This window comes from Rhinolophus sinicus, linkage group LG05 (assembly GCF_036562045.2).
Source record: "Rhinolophus sinicus isolate RSC01 linkage group LG05, ASM3656204v1, whole genome shotgun sequence".
Classification (NCBI taxonomy): Eukaryota; Metazoa; Chordata; class Mammalia; order Chiroptera; family Rhinolophidae; genus Rhinolophus; species Rhinolophus sinicus.
Window position 1 is genome coordinate 38,081,843 of NC_133755.1, and position 20,137 is coordinate 38,101,979.

Genomic DNA, 20,137 nt, shown 5'->3' on the forward strand with positions numbered 1-20,137 from the left:
TTGAAAGATTATTGGTGTCATTAGTCAGAAGTACAGATTGATTCACACAGATACGGGTTATTAAAGCACCTACCCTTGGGTCGAAAAAGTCATCCAGTTTAGGAAAGTAATTACAAGTTTTAAGAGGAATGGGAGACAAGAATACATAGACCTAAATACAAGGGCTGCCAGGGAGAACAAAAGGATAGCCCCTCCTAATTTTACACATCAAGTCCTTAGAACGCCTTCGGAATTAGAAAATAAAAGGTGAGTGTGTGGTACTCCTGACTATGTACCAGGTTCCTGGATAAACTTCAGTGGCAATCATGTTAGCCTCTCTGTGTACGTAACTGCCTTCTATGACTCAGAAAGGAAAGGAATCGACTCGATGTGTTATCCGGGGCACACTGGAGATGGGATAATGGCTGTGTTGGTGTGGGGGGCACTTCAGGTGTCCGTGATTAGGATTCCCAGGAAGGTGGCTTTCCTCGTCTCCAGGGACAGGCACCAACAAGGCCTGTCTCTGCTTTCCTGTGACAAGACAGTCATCTTGGGGAGAAGTTGGAGGCAGGGAAGGGGGTGTAACACACCCAGGACCCACCACATGGGAACAGCAGGGCCTGCCCTCCTGGTGGACAAGAGCATACAGCCCGCAGCAGGTAGAGGTGTGTGCCAGACGGGCATATCTGTGTCCCTTGGCAGCATGGTACCTGAGAAGGGACGGCGGCTCCTGGGTTTGGCATTCACATTTAACGTCAGAGGAAATCCTGACTTACAGAGCCAGCAGTGCAGAGTTCATTTCTCTCCCCTCCTTCCATCATTAATCAGGATGGCCTTCGGCCTCGATTACTGTGTTTTGTTTACATGTTGGCTCATGATCACTTCAAGTCAAACTTTCGAGTTTTATTTTTTAGGCTAAATAGGTTAACCAGAAGTTTCCTTCCTGAGATTTTATATAATATGCTCTCTTGGCATTTCCACCTCGTTTTGTTTCCTCCCTGAAGGACATTTGACATTTAAGGTCCTTTTCCCCCCCACTGCCCCCCCCTCCTTTCAGTGAGCGCATTAGCATGCGGCAGTCCAAAGTGGATAAGCTGTACGCAGGTCTGAAAGACCTTGCCGAAGAGAGGAGAGGCAAACTGGATGAGAGGCACAGGCTGTTCCAGCTCAACCGGGAGGTGGACGACCTGGAGCAGTGGATCGCTGAGAGGGAGGTGGTCGCGGGGTCGCACGAATTGGGGCAGGACTACGAGCATGTCACGGCAAGTACTCTGGGTAGGGCGTGAGTAGTTGTGCGATGAGTGATGGGCATGGTAAGCTATTTGCATTCTTTGTCTGTGAGCCGATAAAACACCTTGAACTCAAACCAAAGGTCATGGGATTTAGTTTCAACTCTGTTTATCAGTGAGCGACATTGACTTAGGTAGTTTAATCTCTCTATACCCCCTTCTTCGGTAGTAAAAAGAGATGGAGCCAGTGCCTTTCTCAGCTATAGTGAATAAGAAGGAAGCCTGATGGATAGGAGGTTTCAGAGCTGAGATCTGTTGTTAAGTCATGCATACCACTCATTTGTTTTCGGAGAGGTTCATGTGATCAAGAAATAAAACATTCATAATAGTCGCACTGATTTCTTTGCACTCATCTCCATTTCAGATGTTGCAAGAACGATTCCGAGAGTTTGCTCGAGACACAGGGAACATTGGGCAGGAGCGCGTGGACACGGTCAATCACATGGCAGATGAACTCATCAACTCTGGACATTCAGATGCCGCCACCATCGCTGAGTGGAAGGATGGGCTCAACGAAGCCTGGGCTGACCTGCTCGAGCTCATTGACACGAGAACACAGATTCTCGCCGCCTCCTACGAACTGCATAAGTTTTACCACGATGCCAAGGAGATCTTTGGGCGCATACAGGACAAACACAAGAAACTCCCTGAGGAGCTTGGGAGAGATCAGAACACAGTGGAGACCTTACAGAGAATGCATACCACATTCGAGCACGACATCCAGGCTCTGGGCACTCAGGTGGGTGGGGGAGCTGCCCAGGGGTGGTGGCAGGTTTTCATTCCATACAGAGTCTCTGTGCATCTCTGAGCATCTCTCTCCGTTCCTTGGCTCCTCAAAACATGTCTCAGTGAATGGCCTAAATTAAGTGCATATGTGTACATGCGCACGTTGTTAAAAGGCTCCATTTGAGAGAACGTATCAGTCCATAAAGTTCTGAGTTTGCCTCATTTGCAGACCTTGTTAGATGAACATCCTCATGATTCACATAAAGAAACCAAATGCACACGCACAGAAACATTTGTAAGTTATAGACCTTCTCAACAAGAATTTGTATTATGTTACCATGTTTCCTCGAAAATAAGCCCCAGTTAAGATCGCCAGCCAGACGGACGCATTTAGTACGTTAGGGCGATGTTCCAGAAGAAGACATGACTGTATTTGAATAAATGTAGATTGTTGTACATGATAAAATAAGACATCCCCTGAAAATACGCCCTGATACGTCTTTTGGAACAAAAATTAATATAAGACCAGGTCTTATTTTCGGGGAAATATGGTGTAAGACCCAGCATCTAGAATAATTTGCAAAATAATGCCTTATTATTTCCCATCACCAAGGTCTGAGTTATATATCCGGCAAAAGGAAAAACGAGATTCTGAGATTTTAATATGCCTGGCCTGTTTTCCACCAGTGTGAAACAGCTAACATTTAAACTTTGTTTAAAAGATGTTTGACAAAGTGTGATGACTACATAACAGTAAGAATCTGTAGTGTAATCACTCTCTAGTTTGCTGTCTAATCTCTGCACTATTTCTTGTTTAGTTTTATGTTTTTTGGGTGAAAACTAAATTGACTCTTTTCCCCTCTAAATTTCATGATCCTAGAGGAGAAGTCATTTTATTAAAGATAACAGCCCTTAGTATATCGGGGGTTTTGTTCTTGTCTGTTAAGAGTGTTAAGAGCACATTGCTAATCTGGTGCAGGGGTCTGCGACTTCTTCTGTAGAATCCCAGGTAAATATTTTCAGCATCGTGGGACATAGTAGTTAGTCCCTGTTGCAGCTACTCACCTCTGCCATTGTAGCATAAAGCAGCCACAGACAATATGAAAATAAGGGTGCGTGGCTATATACCAGTAGTACTTATTTATAAAAACAGGCAGCCCAGATTCAGCAGCTAAGGGCTGACCCCTGATCTGCTGCATCAGCCTTACCATTCTTGGGTGTGCTTCGATTTTGTTTTGTGGAGGGACCACCTTCACTACCATTGTCTTCTCAGTTCCCCTCGATTTGCCCCTTCCAGAAGCAGAGGGAGATCACAGTTGAGGCTCCGTTCAGATTGAGTGCTGCAGCTTTTCCACCAAGGAGGCAGCAGGTGTCGAGAGATTGTTTGAAAGAGCTACGTGGAGTGGCCAAGGGTTGCATTACCCAGAATGTATTGTAATAGAGCCCACCATGCATTGTAAGGGTTTCCAGTCTTTCCTTCAGACCAGCTCTGTGAAAACTTGCCATTTAAAAGCTTGTCAGCTTCCTGTTCAGAGGTTTTCATTGCACATAAGGTCCTGGAGCATCATACGAGTGCATGAGGATCCATACGGTGCAGTCTGACGTGTGTGTGGTGAGAGCAAGGGCAGACCCTGCTGTGGATTAGGGCCTGCCGCTGTGTGTTGTTGCTGTGACTTAAATTCACCTCTCAGCTTTAGTCCCCTAGCAGATTGAGGATTGAGGTGATGCTTGCAAAACGTTTGCCACAGCAAGAGCTCTACTGATGTTCTCTAACCATTGTGATGTAACAAAAGCCATGGGGAACTTGCAGAATGTCTAGAAACTGAGCTAGAACACACCTCACCGTCAGCAGGTCTTTCCTCTGCACCTGTAAAATTGTTAGTTCTAGAACTTCAGTTCTAGAGACTCCAGAGATGAGGGAACCCATCCACGGTCCAGTAGCATCCAGGGCAGGAATCTATTCCCTCAAGCCTGACAGTCTCCATCCATCTCACCATACCTGCTGGGTTAGCCCTTAGAGCTATGAAAGTGTGTGCCTCCCCTGCCACTTCGCAATTATTGACCCAGTCCAGGTTTATTATAACAGAATTAGAGCACAAGGGAAGCCTCTGGGGCAGGTTCCCAGAAGCCAGTGGCGTTTCCTCCTTGGCTGGTTTACACTTGGTGCCATCCTGACCTGACACCGTCCTCTGTTCTGTGTGGGGGCAGTGGAACATGAGGACACAATATAACATTTGCACCCAGTGATGGTCTCCAGTAACTTCCCAGATCAGTAGTTAACTTGTGGGAATTTTCACTTTTGCTCTCCTTCTCCACCTTGCTTTTTGTTGTTTGTAAGAGTAAATTAAAAACACCCAGAGGCACAGACAAGGGTTTTTTTCTTTTACTTGTTTGGAAAAGTTTGGTTAGTTGTATAGGAAATTAGCTTTTTAAATAATTCCCTAGGAACTTGTTCTTTGTAATTTGAGTCATACCTGAGTCATAATTAAAGAATATTTCCAAAAGTCTCTTAGAATATGGAAATCCAGTTACCACGGGAAACGAACCCCATTTATTCTTCTTTGCGTTTTTTGCAGAAACTTCTTTTCCATACCTGCCACTACCTAAAATCCTTTTGTGTGTTCGTGGTCAGTAATCCACCTTCCTCAGGCCGCAGTGGCATCTTCCCTCATCCCCTTTCACCCCACCTGCACCCCTATATGGTATCTTCCCAGATGTTCCCTCACAGCTAAAGGCTCCTGTCGTCCCCAACAAGTATTGTCTGTGGACTTTGATCATACAGCCTATCAGTAAATGAAGATTCCCCCATATGTGTACATTTTTAATTAGACATTTTATACAGGGCACTAGTAATATGTGCTTTACATAAGGCAGAAGAAAATTTTAAAATATAAAATAGCCACAGTTATTAGGTTGTTGCAAAAGTAATTGCGGTTTTTGCAATTATTTTTAACCTTTTAAACCGCAATACTTTTGCACCAGCCTAATAGTTTCTCTTGTAAAGACATGTCTCTCTATCTCTCAAAAAAAACTGAAAGCCTATTCTTGATATTTTTCCCCCTTTTTACACCGAAAGTAGGTATTATGCATACTGTTTGCACTTTGCTTTTTTCCACTTTGCCATTATCTTGGAGCACTTTGTATATGAGCATACAGAGCCCTCCCTCATTTTCTCTCTAAAATTTTTTAAATTAAAATTATTTTTCAATTATAGTTGACAATGAATTTTATGTTAGTTTCAGGAATACAGCACATAGTGATTAGACATTTACGTAACTCACAAAGTGATCCCACCCCTTTCTTTTTCATAACTGCATAGGTGCCTCTTGTATGGATGTGCCATCGTTAATTTAACCAGTCCCTCATAGGGGACATTTGGTTTAGTTTCACCCTTTGTGGTTTTAGACAATGCTGTAATAAATAACCTTATGTGCATTTCATTTCCTGAATGTATAAGAATATATGTAGGATAAGTTCTCCGAAGTGAGATCATAAAACCAAAAGGACGTACATGTGTAATTCTGATGAATGCTGCCCGTCTGCCTTCTGTAGGAGCTGTGTGGTCTGTTGTCCTATCAACAGTGAGTCAGCCCACTGGCACATAGAGCGTCCAACTTGAATTGTTTCTAACTAGTCGATGACAAATTACAGTATCTCCGTGTAGCATCTTTTCATGAGATCCATTTGCATTTCCTGTTCCTCAGTTTTTGAAATTTAAATTTTGAAATTTGGCTAGTTAAAGTTTTACCTTCTTTGACTTCATTCCATTTTTTTTTTCCAACTATATTAAACGCTGCATTGTTATGTGTTTCAAGTTGGAAGGTCCCACTGTGAGCGCTCTTACAGGTGATAGGTATGTTGCTTGCAGCAGCAACATCACATAGCGATGGAAAAAGGTGTTTTCAGAATGTGTTCTTCATGGCAGTTTCTCATTCATGATAAGAACATCGTCTTTACCCTGAAGGAGCAGATTCTGTGTTTAGTTTTTTACTATATCTGGCTGTGTACCATGTGTTTTCGCTATTATCCTTACACCCCTAGCCACCTCCAGGGTAGCTTTCCTGACCAGTTTCCTGTCTGCCTTCTCACAGCGTCTCATTTGTTATTGTCCATGCAGAACTTAATAATGTGGTTCAAGATGTTTATAGTAGCGTGGGGATTTTGTGATTTGGCTCTCCCTGATGAAATTTTGAGCGTCCCGGGGGTCAGGGTGCTCCCCTTTAATGTGTAAGCAGAACAGTATATGGCGCGTGTGAAGGCAGTGGGGGGACGATGGAGCGAAGGCCCAGCTGTCTGACCTGGCTGTCTCCCCCGGGGCTTTGCAGGTGAGGCAGCTACAGGAGGATGCGGCCCGCCTCCAGGCAGCCTATGCAGGTGACAAGGCTGACGACATCCAGAAGCGGGAGAACGAGGTCCTGGAAGCCTGGAAGGCCTTGCTGGATGCCTGCGAGGGCCGCAGGGTGAGGCTGGTGGACACAGGGGACAAGTTCCGCTTCTTCAGCATGGTGCGTGACCTCATGCTGTGGATGGAGGATGTCATCCGGCAGATCGAAGCCCAGGAGAAGCCAAGGTAATCTTCCCGGCCTCCTGGGCAGGAGGAAATCCAGCCGACTGACCCTGGGTGATTCACAGATGGGATCTTCCCGGGAGAACCGTGGGTCTTGCCTGAGAGCTTGGAGGCCAGAGCAGAGTAGGGAGGAGTTTGCGGGGAGCCACCACCACTTCAGTTGTCTCCTGCATGCACTTGCCAAAGAACGAGGGGTCCTGTGTTGTCGGGCCCTCCCGTTTCTCCCCCACCCCGCCCTGTGTTCCACACTCCCCCAGGCCCTCCTGCCCTCGTCTGCGGACCTCATGCAGCCAATATCTTGGGCGTGACTAGCTCTGCCTCATCATCTGGATGAGATGGCTTTGCCGAGTTCTTTTTCTATGTTTGATTAAAGACCACTGTGTCCCTTTTCACAGACATTTTTAAAGGTGTCTCTTAAGCCTCAGCATCCGCTTTAGTGGTGTTGTAAGATGATTACTTAATATTTGTTCTGTGTCTTCTCTGGCTGTGTTTCATGCATAGCAGTGAAGGGAAGCTAATGGATGAACAAACAGGTTTATGCACAACTTCCAGTTCATCCCTGCCGGCCCCGCGCCCACTGTAATGAAGTGAACTGTCCCAAGATAAGATACATATATTTATATATATATTTATAAAGCAACTCTACTTCCTAGATCAGGACTTTCCAGTCGTAGGCTGTGATCCACGAGAAGCTCTCAGCATTAGCCGTCATTGGTTCCTAAGCTGGTTCTTGTTCTCTCTCTTCATGTCTGAATGAGGGGTTATCAGCTGCTGTTTTGAACACGTGTCTTGAACCTTTGGCAGCTAACTGGGGTATGATTAGGGGTGCCTGGTATTGCCTCTGTATCTTCTTAAAGAGAATCTGAGCTGCATTTCAAAGTAAAAGTCTGGACAGAAACCCAGTGGTTTTTCCAGTATCTGTACTTTGAACTATTATGGCGTGAGCGTGCACACACGTGAGAATAGCCTTATTCTATACATTAGGTTGCATAGCTGGTCCTGAATTATACTGTCGTCATGCTCTAGCTCCAGTGACTCAGCCTGAGCTCAGACTGTGAATTAAAACTTAAAGGCAAATGGTTTCCTTCAAATAAATGACGTGTTTTGAAACCTACACATTTATTTGAAAAGCTTGCGCTCCTAAAGGTGATATTATTGGTCTCATTTTAGAGATGTATCATCTGTTGAACTTCTAATGAATAATCATCAAGGTATCAAAGCAGAAATTGATGCTCGTAACGACAGTTTCACAACCTGCATTGAACTTGGGAAATCCCTGTTGGCGAGAAAGCACTATGCATCTGAGGAGGTAGGATGCCACTTGGCTTTGGGGCCACGGGGTCAGTGTAGCTGTGCTAAGATGTTAAATGACTGTATGTTGTGCGTATATATGTGTGTGTGTATATATACACACACATACACAGAAATATATATTTACATTCATATATACCTATGCACATACTTACATATATATTTCAAAACTCCTTGCTTTTTTTCCTGTGTGTATAAAAAAAGATAAGTACTTAGACTCTGGGTACAGAGCCAGTAAATGTGTGGCACAGCAGACAATTTTTGAAGACCTTGCGCTGAGGTTTTGTCCTCTGTCGCCTTCGTCAGTACTCTTCCTGGGTGATACACCCTCTTCTCTGTCACATGTGCCCTGGATCAGTTTGTTCTTTAGTGGGTGTTGCTACTTCCAGCTAGTACGATGGTGATAAAGAGGTAAATGGTTAGTCTGTGTGTGGCCCCCTTCAAAGGATTGGACATTCTCTCAGAGGTCAGGGCTTTGCCCCTCCCACTGTCCCTTTGCCTGAGTGTTTGCCCTAGGGAGCGCCCAGGTTTGGAGGGGGCTCAGTGCATTGTTAGCCTCCTTATAACCAAGCAGCTTTGGGTGGAGCCCCGTCTTCCTCTCAGCTTCCCCTGCATTTCTCTCCTCTCCCAGGACGCAGGCATACTCAGCAGTCCTTAGATACTGCCCAGCTTAGTGGTGGTCTCTACAGAAAATGTGTTTTTCTTATATGAGTGGCCTATCAAGGGGAAAACTAGGAGAAGGTGGTACATTCTATTAAGATGTCCCTGGGATCCTTCTTTTCTCACAGATCAAGGAAAAGTTACTTCAGTTGACGGAAAAGAGAAAAGAAATGATTGACAAGTGGGAAGACCGATGGGAGTGGTTAAGACTGAGTAAGGACATATTTGGTTTTTCTCTCTGCTTCTGGGTGTCTGTTGAAAGCATACAAGTTTATTTTCCTGCTTTAGTTGATTTGATGTGGTGTTGTCACCTAATGATGTTTGGAGTTCTAAATGCTTCTTTTTTTCAATGCCCCATTTCACCATTCCATGCTAAATATTTTTAAGTAGTTCCCTGTGGCATGTTTATTGTTTTTTATTTTTCATCTTAAAGTCATGTCAGTGTTGTAAGTGGGATTTGGGTGTTCTTTAGGAACAGCATTGGGGTGACAGAACTTGGTATCCCTCTGGGAGAGCACAGAAGCACCCTCCTACTGTATCTTAAACAAGAATTAGTACCGCAGAGCTGAAAACGTGGAAAGTTGGCCTGATTAGGTCTTACACTTGGTACTCAGCAGAAGGATGAATAGAAAGAAAATAAAAGCTAATAACTATAAAGGTTTTGCAGTGAATTGGGCATTATTCTAAGTGTTTTATATATGTTTCTGTATTTACTCCTACTCTGGGGTAGATTCTACTTTTAATCTCTTGTTATAAAGGAATATATGAGCTAACACAGAGTGTATAATATTGGGAATAACATTTAAAAATTGGTGTGAACACTGAAGGTAGCCCAACTCAAGCATTATTTGCCCTCCTTTGCCATTCTGTAGTTGGGGCTCTGGGCTCTGTCCATTCGCAGACACTTAGGGTGCTTACTAGAAACAGAATCCAAGAGACTTTTTCTAAAAGGTGTATAAAAGCTCTAGTGAAGGCACTTCACCCTCTTGGGCCCAAAACCCTCTTTTGAAAAAGAAATCCCACTTTTGACCATTCTTTGGATGAGGATTTGGTCTGCAAATTTTGAGAATTCCCAGGGCAGGTTCACTTCAGTTCAACAAAATGCCTATTCACCCCACTGTGAACTTGTCACCAGCTTGTATGCTGGGCATACGTGGTGAGGTGACAAGTCCCTAGTGCCGAGGTGGCATCTTCTCCGTGGCCATGGTGGGGACTACCAGGTGACAGCCGGCAGCTCCTGGGGACAGTCCATTTCTTACCTGAATGGTCCCAAGCATTGCTGCTGGAGATGTAGGAGAATGAATGTTAGCCACAGCACAACGCCCCGAGTTCTAACCTGCCTTCTCGTAGCTGCAGTGGAAGTCGGGCTCTGTTTCCTCACACGTGAAGGAACAGAGTGAATACAACGAAAGCCTTAGCCCATATCATCCCCACTTTATATAGTGCTCCCCATAACCTTCTCTCCCTCTCACTCTCCCCCGCCACAAAACAGAACAACCTCAAAAAGGGTGATTTATGAATGCCTGCTCCATCAGCATAATCTGGTTGGTTGTGTGTAGATTGTGAATTCTTGCTGGGCTCTGAGGCTTATCTCACTCAAGTACGGCTGAGGGAGCAGAGTATGCCCTCTGGGCCTGCGCTGTCCATTATGGCCCTTGAAAACCTGAAATGTGACTGGGCCCTGGATGTACTCTAAAAATACACATCAGATTTCAAAGACAGAAGAACAAAAATGAAACATTTCTCCCCAATTTTTCATACTGGTTACATGTTGGACATGATAACGGTTTGATATATCAGCTTGTCTAAAATATGCTTTTGAAATTAATTTTACCTTTTTCTTTTCAATGTGGCTGCTAGAAAAGTTAGGGTCGCATATGTAGTTCACGTTACGCTTGTGGTAGCGCTGATCTAGACCATAAACTGGTTGTACAGGCAGCCGCCACCAGGAGGCAATGCTATCTCTGACTCCCAAGTCACCCTGCTCACCAGCGCTCACTCTTGGTACCCCGTGCAGTTTTGGAGGTCCATCAGTTCTCAAGGGACGCCAGTGTGGCCGAGGCCTGGCTGCTCGGACAGGAGCCATACCTATCCAGCCGAGAAATAGGCCAGAGCGTGGACGAGGTGGAGAAGCTCATCAAACGCCATGAGGCTTTTGAAAAGTCTGCAGCAACCTGGGACGAGAGGTTCTCCGCCCTGGAAAGGCTGACGACGGTAAGAGGCCGCTGGTTGCTGAGGTCCCTGGTCTTTTGGTTCTCATGGGAAGTCTCTTCTTCCTCCTTGCCTGCTAGACTGGGGAATTCACGTAATTACTGTTTTTAAAAGCTTACTGAAACTGGTGGCTTTCCTGGTACCGGGCCTGGGGAGACAATCCATGGCTCCTGTCATTTCCTGGGCACCTAGATTTATAGTAGCTGCCTGCCTGGGAGTTGATTGATTGGGGTTTGCTTTTCTCTTTTGATCTGTTTTTCCTCCTGTATCTCATAGAAGCTTTGGTTTCTAGGGAGCATAGCCTTATAATTTTTTTTTAGAACTTCAGAATTAGAATTCCCATCATCCTAGCTTAATCCTAGACCACCGAAAATCTCACCATTCCGGATAATCTCTTGTGACAACACAAGGCCTCAGAATAGGGATCTGTTCACTGGTGTTTCCTCTTCTCAGATACTTGCACTCCTGGCAGAAAGCTAATTCTTTATAGTTTATATAATGGTGTTCTTTCTGATTTCTGCAGTTCTGGGGATTTAAAATGTACCTGAGTACTCTTGTGCTAAAATGGAATACTTTTTGTGCATGCATTTTGCTCAAGAAATGGCTTAGTTTCAATTAGACTATTCCGTGGCCTTTTAATGTGGTGTTTGGGTTTGGCTGAACACAAATCCCTACCACAGCACAAGAAGCCTCCTGAGAATTATTGCAGCTCTGTCTCAGTGGTGTGTGTCTGAGCTCCGATGGGAAGTCCAGCATGCTCAGGTAACTTTCTTCCTAAGCAAGGTTGAGAGCTGCATATTTCATTTAGAAAATTAAACCCAGTGTCTCCCAGGAGGCACACAGACAAGTCACAAGAATTCTGCCAGCCCATAAAATAGACCTGTTTCATCACTTAGACCTCTGTTTCCTGTAGTTTTGAGTTATTGCTGCAGTTCTTCTGACCCTAAAACCGTTTTGTGTAGGATGTTAGAGCTTCTGTTGGCCAGTGTAGAAACCTCAGGCTGGAGGAGTTCCTGGGTTCATCTAGAATGCTTTCCTTAAAAGAGGCAGAGTTTGGGGCTCTGCTGAATGTCACCATGTCCTCCTTCAGTTGGAGTTACTGGAAGTGCGCAGACAGCAAGAGGAAGAGGAGAGGAAGAGGCGGCCGCCTTCGCCCGAGCCGAGCACGAAGGTTTCTGAGGAGACTGAGTCCCAGCAGCAGTGGTGAGTCACGGTACAGCCACTGGAGTCTTAGCTTTAGTGGCCAGTGAGGTGTAGGGAGCACGTTTTCTAAACCTGTGCTATGCTAGGCCTACCCACATATCTTTCTTATCGATTACTTCTGTAGAATTTTTAGAATCTGTATAGTCAGCTTCTGAATAACATTTAAGAACGCTGACTTGTCCACAGTCACATTGCAGAAGTGGGATGTAGTTGGCACCCTTTCTGCTGCACACGTGTGTGTACACACACGTGCACTCACACACTCAGACTGCCCATGTGATTAAATGGATGCAGTGAACTACCGAAATTCAGGCCGGTGATTTTTGTGGTGATGCTTTTGAAAGTTCTGGGTGACTTCACATGAAGGACAGAAATTATTCTCTATTTCTGAAAGGCTGAGTGTTTTGCTCTTGTAAGAGCTCCGTGATGTGACAATCCCTAATGCTGCCTTCAGGGCGAGGGGGTGTGCCTGCAGTCTTATTCTCTGTCTAGAGTCGGTTTGAAACATTGGGAAAGGTTTTCTTTTAAAAAATTAGATTGTATTATATGAAAGAGGGTTGTATATGTTTCTCTGAGAGAAAAACCTATAATAAGATTGACTGATGTTGTTCTTCCCGTCCTCTCTTACTGTTTTTCTTCCCTCCTTTCTCTTCCTTTTCTTCGCTCCCCTCCCTCCCTTCCCTTTCCCTCCGCTGTCCCCTTTTCCCCCTTTACCTAACAGGGATACTTCAAAAGGAGAGCAAGTTTCCCAGAATGGTTTGCCGGCCGAACAGGGATCTCCACGGGTTAGTTACCGCTCTCAAACCTACCAAAACTACAAAAACTTTAATAGCAGACGGACAGCCAGTGACCAGCCATGGTCCGGACTGTGAAGTTCACTACCATTTGTCAAGAACCACTCTTTCCAAATCCTGTTGGTTTGACCTTTTGGCTTCCATTTCACCCACAGTGTTACAATTTTACTTAATTCATAGCCTTCCTTGGTTTCATATTTGTTTGCGTTTAATTCATGTTTATTTGAGTCTTTTAATTGATGGATGCTCAGTTGCCTTAAAGCAGCATACTTATCTTTTGTTTATTTATGTGAGCTTTTTACTTTATTGAGATTTTGCAGCAAAAGCCTTACATGAGTAATTGAAATTTAATGAGATTACAGCAAAATGAAGAAAACTAGACTCTGACAGGTATGACATATCCAGTTATACTAACAGGATGCACTACGGCACTATATGTAGCCCCCTTTACAGATGTTATTAACCTACAATAGTTTACTAGTAACTAGGAAGACTGATGTATGAGGAAGGAGATTTTCAGTACTGAGTGCCTAAAGTCAGTTGTGTGACATTCTATGAAGGATATGTATTCATTTATTGAGAACGACAAGGACAAAAAAGGATGTTGGCTCTACCTGGGAAGCTAATTTAATTTTAGGTGCAGAATCTCAAATGTTTTGAGACCCTCCGATCATTGGTTACTTTTGACAAACCAGTTCCTCTCTCATTTTTTTCTGCCAAGTCCTGAATGGAGAATTCCAGGCTTACTTGCCTCAGAGAATGCAGCCAGCCTTGGGAGTAAAGTGCCCTCTGACTGCTGCTGTCACCTGTGCCTGGGTCACTGCCGGCACCGCTGGTGTACCTGCGGCAGGTGACAGCGATTCTCAGCATGTTTCGGAAGCCTGCCTCCCGGACTTCCAGGCCTGTCCATTCAGTCGATGACTTCAGGGTGTCAAACGGTTTTAAGTTTTTCAAACAAATGGAGCAGAAGCCATTCTGGTTCACCCTGGTTACGTGAAGGATGCGCGTGGTGGACCATCCCTAGGAGCAGTTGGACGCTTCCCGGCCTCCTGGCTTCAGAAGGACTTTCTGCGTCTCTGTAGACAGAAACTCAGTTGTATGTCTCATACGGATCTTCTGATTCGTTTTTCATTTTCTTGTGAAAATGAAGTTCTTTTGTGGAATTTTATAATAAGGAATCTTTTAGGATGGCATTTATCAGACGACCAGGCAGGGATTGAAAATATTTTAATAGGAATTCTGTTCCTCAGGAATAAAAGCTAATGAAGGAGGTGATTTCCTGGTACTGATAAAGACAAAACCAAATCCATATTACATCAAAGCCTTGTGAGACATTCACTTGCTCATTTGCCATATTTAGATGTTCGTGGAATCAGAAACCTGTTTTGATATGTGTTCTCCATGAGTTAAGTCCAATTTGTCTTTTCATTTCATGATGCATGTCTTTTTTTTTTTTCCTTTTGTCAGGATAACATCATATAGCATCTTGTTTGTTTTTCCTTATTTCTATGTACATATCTATCTACTTGTGATTGTAGATGGGTATATAGATAGATGCCAAGCTTCTTAAATTCTGGGGGTAGTATGCACCATTATTGGGTCTCTGCCTTAAAACACACTAAATTCCATTTTAGAAAACAAAGCACTGCTACATCTTCGGTCCTTAAGGAGCCCTGACATGTGTTTCTGGCTCCAAATTACATGTGTCATTGATCTATATGTATATGTGATGTTTCCATATATATGTTTAAATATTTTGTATCATCAGGATTAATACTCAATTTTATGCTTTTTGTATTCAGAAGATCAAAAAAAAAGCACGCAAGGAGTGCTCTGATGTTTTTGGCATTTGTTCTTATGCTTATTTTTATCTAGATTTTTTAATTGTAGCTTGCCAGAACAAATTTTTAATTACAATTGGATTGTATTGGAAGAAGAAAAGCCTTTTTATTCTTTTGAGTTATGGTGCAGAGACTCAAGTTAATGAACTTGAAAATAGTGTTGCTTCATGCACTTAGAAAACCAATCAGGTGTTTCTCGTGCTACTAGTTGTCACGTTGCATTTGTGTTCACCTCTTGATTTAAATATCTCAGGTGTACCCAGCCACTAAAGCACTCTGAACTAATCGCTAAAGAGAAGCAACGTGGGGTGGGGGGAAAGGGGTGTATTCATGTGTACCCATTGTTTGGTCATAGCTATGATTTGCTTTTGATGTTTGTCTCTAGTGGTGTGTTGTCTGTTGGCATGCTTAAGCACATGTCCATTAAAATTCATTTTGTTCCTTTTATTTTCCTTGTTTTCTTGGTTAGTGGTTCATTTGCATAAACATTAATTGTCTCTGCATACTGGTTTGGGGTTTTCTCTTTCCTTCTAACTCCAAAGAAAAAAATTTTTGCTGCAGAATTTACCCCAGAAGAGGCTTCCCCGGCCTTCACCTGCCTTTGAAGTCTGACCAAGTATGATAAATTTTAGCCTTTTTTAAGTAAACAGCCCTCTATCCAGGTCATTGCTGTCACTAGCAGTTTTCGAGTCACACCTGCAGCACTAATTTTTTTTAACTTGACTTCTGTACACACTAACCCCATGTCTCCCTGGACTCACGCCTGGCACAGGCCTTCCAGACCAAACTCATACTTCCCACCAGAAGTTTCCTGCAATCTTACACTAGAACAGATTTGTCAACTTTAAAATCCATTCACTGTCTTTTGACTCAGGGTTTTGTTTTTTGTTATTTTCCCTCCTGCATTTCTCCTTTAAAAAGGAAAAAGAGAAATATTCACATAGCCTATTGCTCCTACAGGCTGTCCCTTGCAAGGCCAGGATAATCACCATGTGTTTCCCCTCCCCCGTGCCTTTCAGCCCTAAGAATCCATTTTCCACATTGCTCTGCGGATAAAGGGTTCTAATCAAAAATACCCTTAAATCGCATAATGTCTAGTCTCATCCTAAACCCGGATGCCAACGGTGATAGTTTGTATAGACGGACTATGAACTTGGGACTCCTGCCCAGCCACTTAGATAACAGCGAAATGAATGAGAGATCCAGTTCCTGAGAGTTGACATATCTGAGTGTTCACGTAGTGGTGGCCAGTCTGCCGTTTATCCTGTTGAGGTTGTTGCTGCTAATTTGGTGTCATTTTGGTTCTGGGCAGCAGTGGTGGGGGACATACCTAATGAGCGTTGCCATTGACACCTCCATGTTTGTCCGTGTATGAGGGGAGCAGGTTGTCTGTAATCCACTAAAGCGTCAGCCACCCCCAGCTTTAGTAACTCGCTAATCCCACACCCTGGGTGTATCAGCCAGCGGCTGCTACAGTTAATGGTACACAGTTGATGGTACACAGGCTGAAAGCGATAATGAATGGAGACCCTACTGCATTTCCCAAGCCGCAAAGCCATGAGGGTTACAATATAAATGAGCTGGGGAAGGAACAGCTCCCGAAGACGTCTCCAGCCTGAAGGGTCAGAGCCACTGGAAGCCTGGCTGTCTCTGGGCTTTCTCATCTCAGTGCAGCAAGGCACCGTGATCAACAACACGTGATGGGGAAGGCCCTGGTTCTGTCTTTGTTTGGGGGTAAATAGCTGTGTGGTGTTGAGTGACTGTGATTGGCTTTTCCAGCTCCTTTAACACAAACTACAACCCACTCACGATACAACTTCGGCAGATGTGGTTAAATTGATGTTTGTTGACTTGCCTCATTTCCTTCCAGCTCTTAAGTTCCAAAGTCTAACTGGGATGGTAGATGTGAAATGCATGATTGTCGTCCTAATTTTTGCATGTGTTTATGACGATATGTTGAGGGGAGGGGGGGGAAGCCAGAGAGCATTTTCAGAAACCAAAGGTCTTTCCTTGTCTTACTTTGGGGGAATGCTGTGTAGTTCTGATAGAATTGTCTATCCATCTGTTTGTGAATGCCCTTTCGCTTACACTTCTAGCCCTTCTGGTGGTGTCCTTGATTGTAAGGTGGCTGCTGTATAACGTCCACTCTCTCATATTTAATATGTGTGATTGTTACCGTTGTCCTTTTGTTTTAAAGTAACCATGAGGAAATGATCTGAGTTACATTAGAGAAAATGGATTGATCAGAGGAGCAGAGTGCAGTAAAACTCATACTGGCATTTCGCTTTTCTCATTTCCCCGTAAACGGGCGGGCATTAATCCCTTCCCACCTTCTAATGTCCTTGGTGTCCAGCTGGCTTTGTGGGGTGTGTGATGGTTTTACTGTACTGCCTCGATCGGTGCCAGGCATTTATACACAGCCACGTGTGCGAGTCAGAGCGTATGTGGTCACCCCCTGAACCACGGGTTTAGCTGACTAGCCTCTCCGCTGTCCCCAGATGGCAGAAACAGTGGACACTGGCGAAATGGTCAACGGTGCCGCAGAACAGAGGACAAGTTCAAAAGAGTCCAGTCCCATCCCCTCCCCCACCTCCGATCGCAAAGCCAAGACTGCCCTCCCAGCCCAGAGTGCCGCCACCTTGCCGGCCAGAACCCAGGAGACGCCTTTGGCCCAGATGGAAGGCTTCCTGAATCGGAAGCATGAGTGGGAGGCCCACAATAAGAAAGCCTCGAGCAGGTAACATCAGCAAAGGCTGAGGCAGTGAGATGGGAAATCCACCCATTAAAGGTCAAGGCAAGCCGATCTTGAGTTGGAAGGGGAGCGTGCATCTATGTAGTTAGTGGATTTGTTCATAGCTTCCTGGGCATTACATTCTTAGGACTGACCTTGGAAAGTGGGAGTAGTGTGCTGCTTTCCCACTGAGAGGAGGAAGAGTTAAGTGTGGATAGAAACAGCAAAAAGGGATGCTGCTAGATTGAGGTTGCCTCTTCCCTACAGTGAAATAATTTCATGATAGTTTTCCTCTTTGTGGGATTTTTGTAAGACATTCACCATTTTTCCTGCCTTATTTCCATATCAGTCTTTATATTCACTATCTCCCAATAGCTCTACTCCTATTATCTCTGTTTTAGAGACGAGGAAATGGAGGCCCCAAGAGCTTAAACTCACTCTCTGTAGACACCTAGTAAATGGCATAGCTGGGGTGAAACTCAAGGCTCACTCAGCAGCCTGTGTGCTTAACCAGTAAACCAGACTGCCCGGGACCACCATGTACATTTGTACAGATTGTGCTTTAAACAAGGAAATCCAGTCTAAGCGGCCATCCGCATTGAGGACAACATAGTAGATTTATTTAATACACGCAGATGGCTGTAACGTATCTTCTAATAAAATCACTGTATTAGGACAGTTTGCCATATCATGGGGCAAAGGCTACCTTTTTCTAGTTCATCCAAAGGTACCATAAGTAGTAACGGCCCTGGATCTGCCAACCACGTAAAGAATGAAGCTGAGGTGGAAGAGCTGCTCAAGGACAGGCATGTTTCCGATGAGCCTGGGCTGTGCCCCCTGGCCACAGGAGGGTCCTGTAGCAAGGGATACCCAGAAACCTTTTCCCATCAGAGCCAAGAGTGCCTTTATTGACTACCAGAGGGCACTGTGTCCCCCCCCAAAGCCAGAGAGAGGAATCACCCCTAGAAACCTGCCACTGCAGCACCCTGTGCCCTAACCCAGGAGTCCACAGAGGCGTTTTGTTCCGTTCATTTAGTTATAGCAGATTTTTAGGAAGGGCTTTTAATAAGTCACAGCGCTTTGTGTGCGGATCACTTGTTTTGAGTAAAGTCTTGATTCTCTAAGGGAGTGTGGTGTAGAAGCTTGATGTTCCCTGTCTTTCCTGCTCAGGTCCTGGCACAATGTTTACTGTGTCATAAATAACCAAGAAATGGGTTTCTACAAAGATGCAAAGACCGCTGCTTCCGGAATTCCCTACCACAGCGAGGTCCCTGTCAGTTTGAAAGAAGCCATCTGCGAAGTGGCCCTTGATTACAAAAAGAAGAAACACGTGTTCAAGCTAAGGTGAGAGTGGCTGGTGCTTCGTGTCTGTGGCAGTGGGTGTGTGTTTATCGTCGCCCGGAGGGTTGGTTTTCTTAGGTACTGTGACCAGTTGGTTCTACTCCTCTGCCATTTAAAAAACAAATCACCAAGACAGTGACAGGCTGGTTGGGCACACAGTTTGGTTAGGGTCTTTGAGGACTGGCCAGTCCCCAGCTTCCCCGTGGTTCAGGGAGCAGCTGAGCACTAAAGAAAAGGAGCTTCCGTTTTTTATAAGCTGGAGCTTACTGTTCCCTAAGAGAAGGTGAGCTATTTACATTTCACAGTTTAAGGGTAAGTTTAGAAAAATAGTTTCCCCATCTTTTCAGCTTATTCGGACTCAGGAGATGCTGTTCTTTGCCCGTGAGTTATCTGGTGATGGGTCGAGGGAGTTATCCTGGAGCTGGATGGAGACCAGTAGGGAGTGCGTGTGTGGGTCCTGGAGCCCTGTGCTCCTCTGACTCGCCCAGCCGCCTCTAGAACCATCTGGTACCAAATGTCTCCACCCTGTAGAACACAGACACCTCCCCACCAAGTGGAGCCAAGCTCAGGATTTCTGCTTGTACTTGGAAATGGTCAGAATAACCATATCAACTTTTTAAAATGTAAAAAAAAATGTATGTGCTGGTGGGTAGGATGTTACTTAGTTTAATGCTACTTTGAGCCGTTGCTCTGGGATCTGAAAAGCATTGGTCTTTGGTCATGCGTCGCGTGCCAGTTGGACGAGGCCAAGGGCTGCACGTGCAAGAGTTTCCAATGGTGTGATTTACTCAGCTTGGTTGAGCACGGAGGGTTTTTTGGGACTGGGAACACTGTCGCTGTCAGACAAGGTGCAGACAGCCTGGCTCCCTGGCTCCCTCCCTCTTTGTACTCCCCGATGCAGCTTATAGGGTCAAGGTACTGGCCGAAGGCGTCTGCCCTTCTCCCCACCGGCAGCGTCCCCTTGCTCCTGACAGCAGCGGAGTGAATGAGTGAGTCCTCCAAGCCAGGGGCTCTCGGTGTCACAGTTTCTTTCATTCTGAGACATACATAAGAAGAGAAAATCTAAGAGACCGTTTCTGCATGTCTGTTCAGAAAGCGGTGTTCGTAAATGTGGGGGATTGCAAGCTCAGTAACAGAATTTCAAAAGGGCTCATAAATTTTAAAGAGCTGTCTCTTGAATTCAATATAGAGCCGTGGTCAGGCATCCAGGTGGTCTTTGCAACAACAAAGCCGTATATTGCTTCGTTTGGGACTTTATTTTGTCCTTCCAATGGATGAAAATAACAGGTTGCCTGTGTGTATTGATCCAGTTACATAGCTTTTCGATGTCCGGGGGCCCACTGCCAGTCCTGTGTGGGGCCCAGACACGGGATGTATGCAGAGCTCCGAGGGGCGTTTCTGGTGTGATTCCCATGGCCCACTTGTAGCCCACAGAGATTACGGGAGTTGGGGGATTTTGCTTTTTCTTATTTTGTGACTGACTT

General features: G+C 44.9%; 1 protein-coding gene across 6 annotated transcripts in view; it reads left to right on the forward strand.

The window, feature by feature from the left end:
• SPTBN1 (spectrin beta, non-erythrocytic 1) overlaps positions 1-20,137 on the forward strand; it is a 181,952-nt gene that overhangs the window by 159,639 nt on the left and 2,176 nt on the right. For 5 of the 6 annotated variants that reach the window (XM_074331987.1, XM_074331989.1, XM_074331988.1 and 2 more), the window contains 10 exons: positions 1,037-1,241; positions 1,633-2,007; positions 6,320-6,564; positions 7,732-7,870; positions 8,661-8,745; positions 10,550-10,746; positions 11,834-11,946; positions 12,668-12,731; positions 17,080-17,318; positions 18,483-18,656. In XM_074331987.1, coding sequence (XP_074188088.1) covers positions 1,037-1,241; positions 1,633-2,007; positions 6,320-6,564; positions 7,732-7,870; positions 8,661-8,745; positions 10,550-10,746; positions 11,834-11,946; positions 12,668-12,731; positions 17,080-17,318; positions 18,483-18,656 — 1,836 coding nt within the window. Of the gene's footprint in view, positions 1-1,036; positions 1,242-1,632; positions 2,008-6,319; positions 6,565-7,731; positions 7,871-8,660; positions 8,746-10,549; positions 10,747-11,833; positions 11,947-12,667; positions 12,732-14,207; positions 16,316-17,079; positions 17,319-18,482; positions 18,657-20,137 lie in introns of all 6 variants that reach the window. The other variant, XR_012496352.1, reaches the window with a different exon arrangement.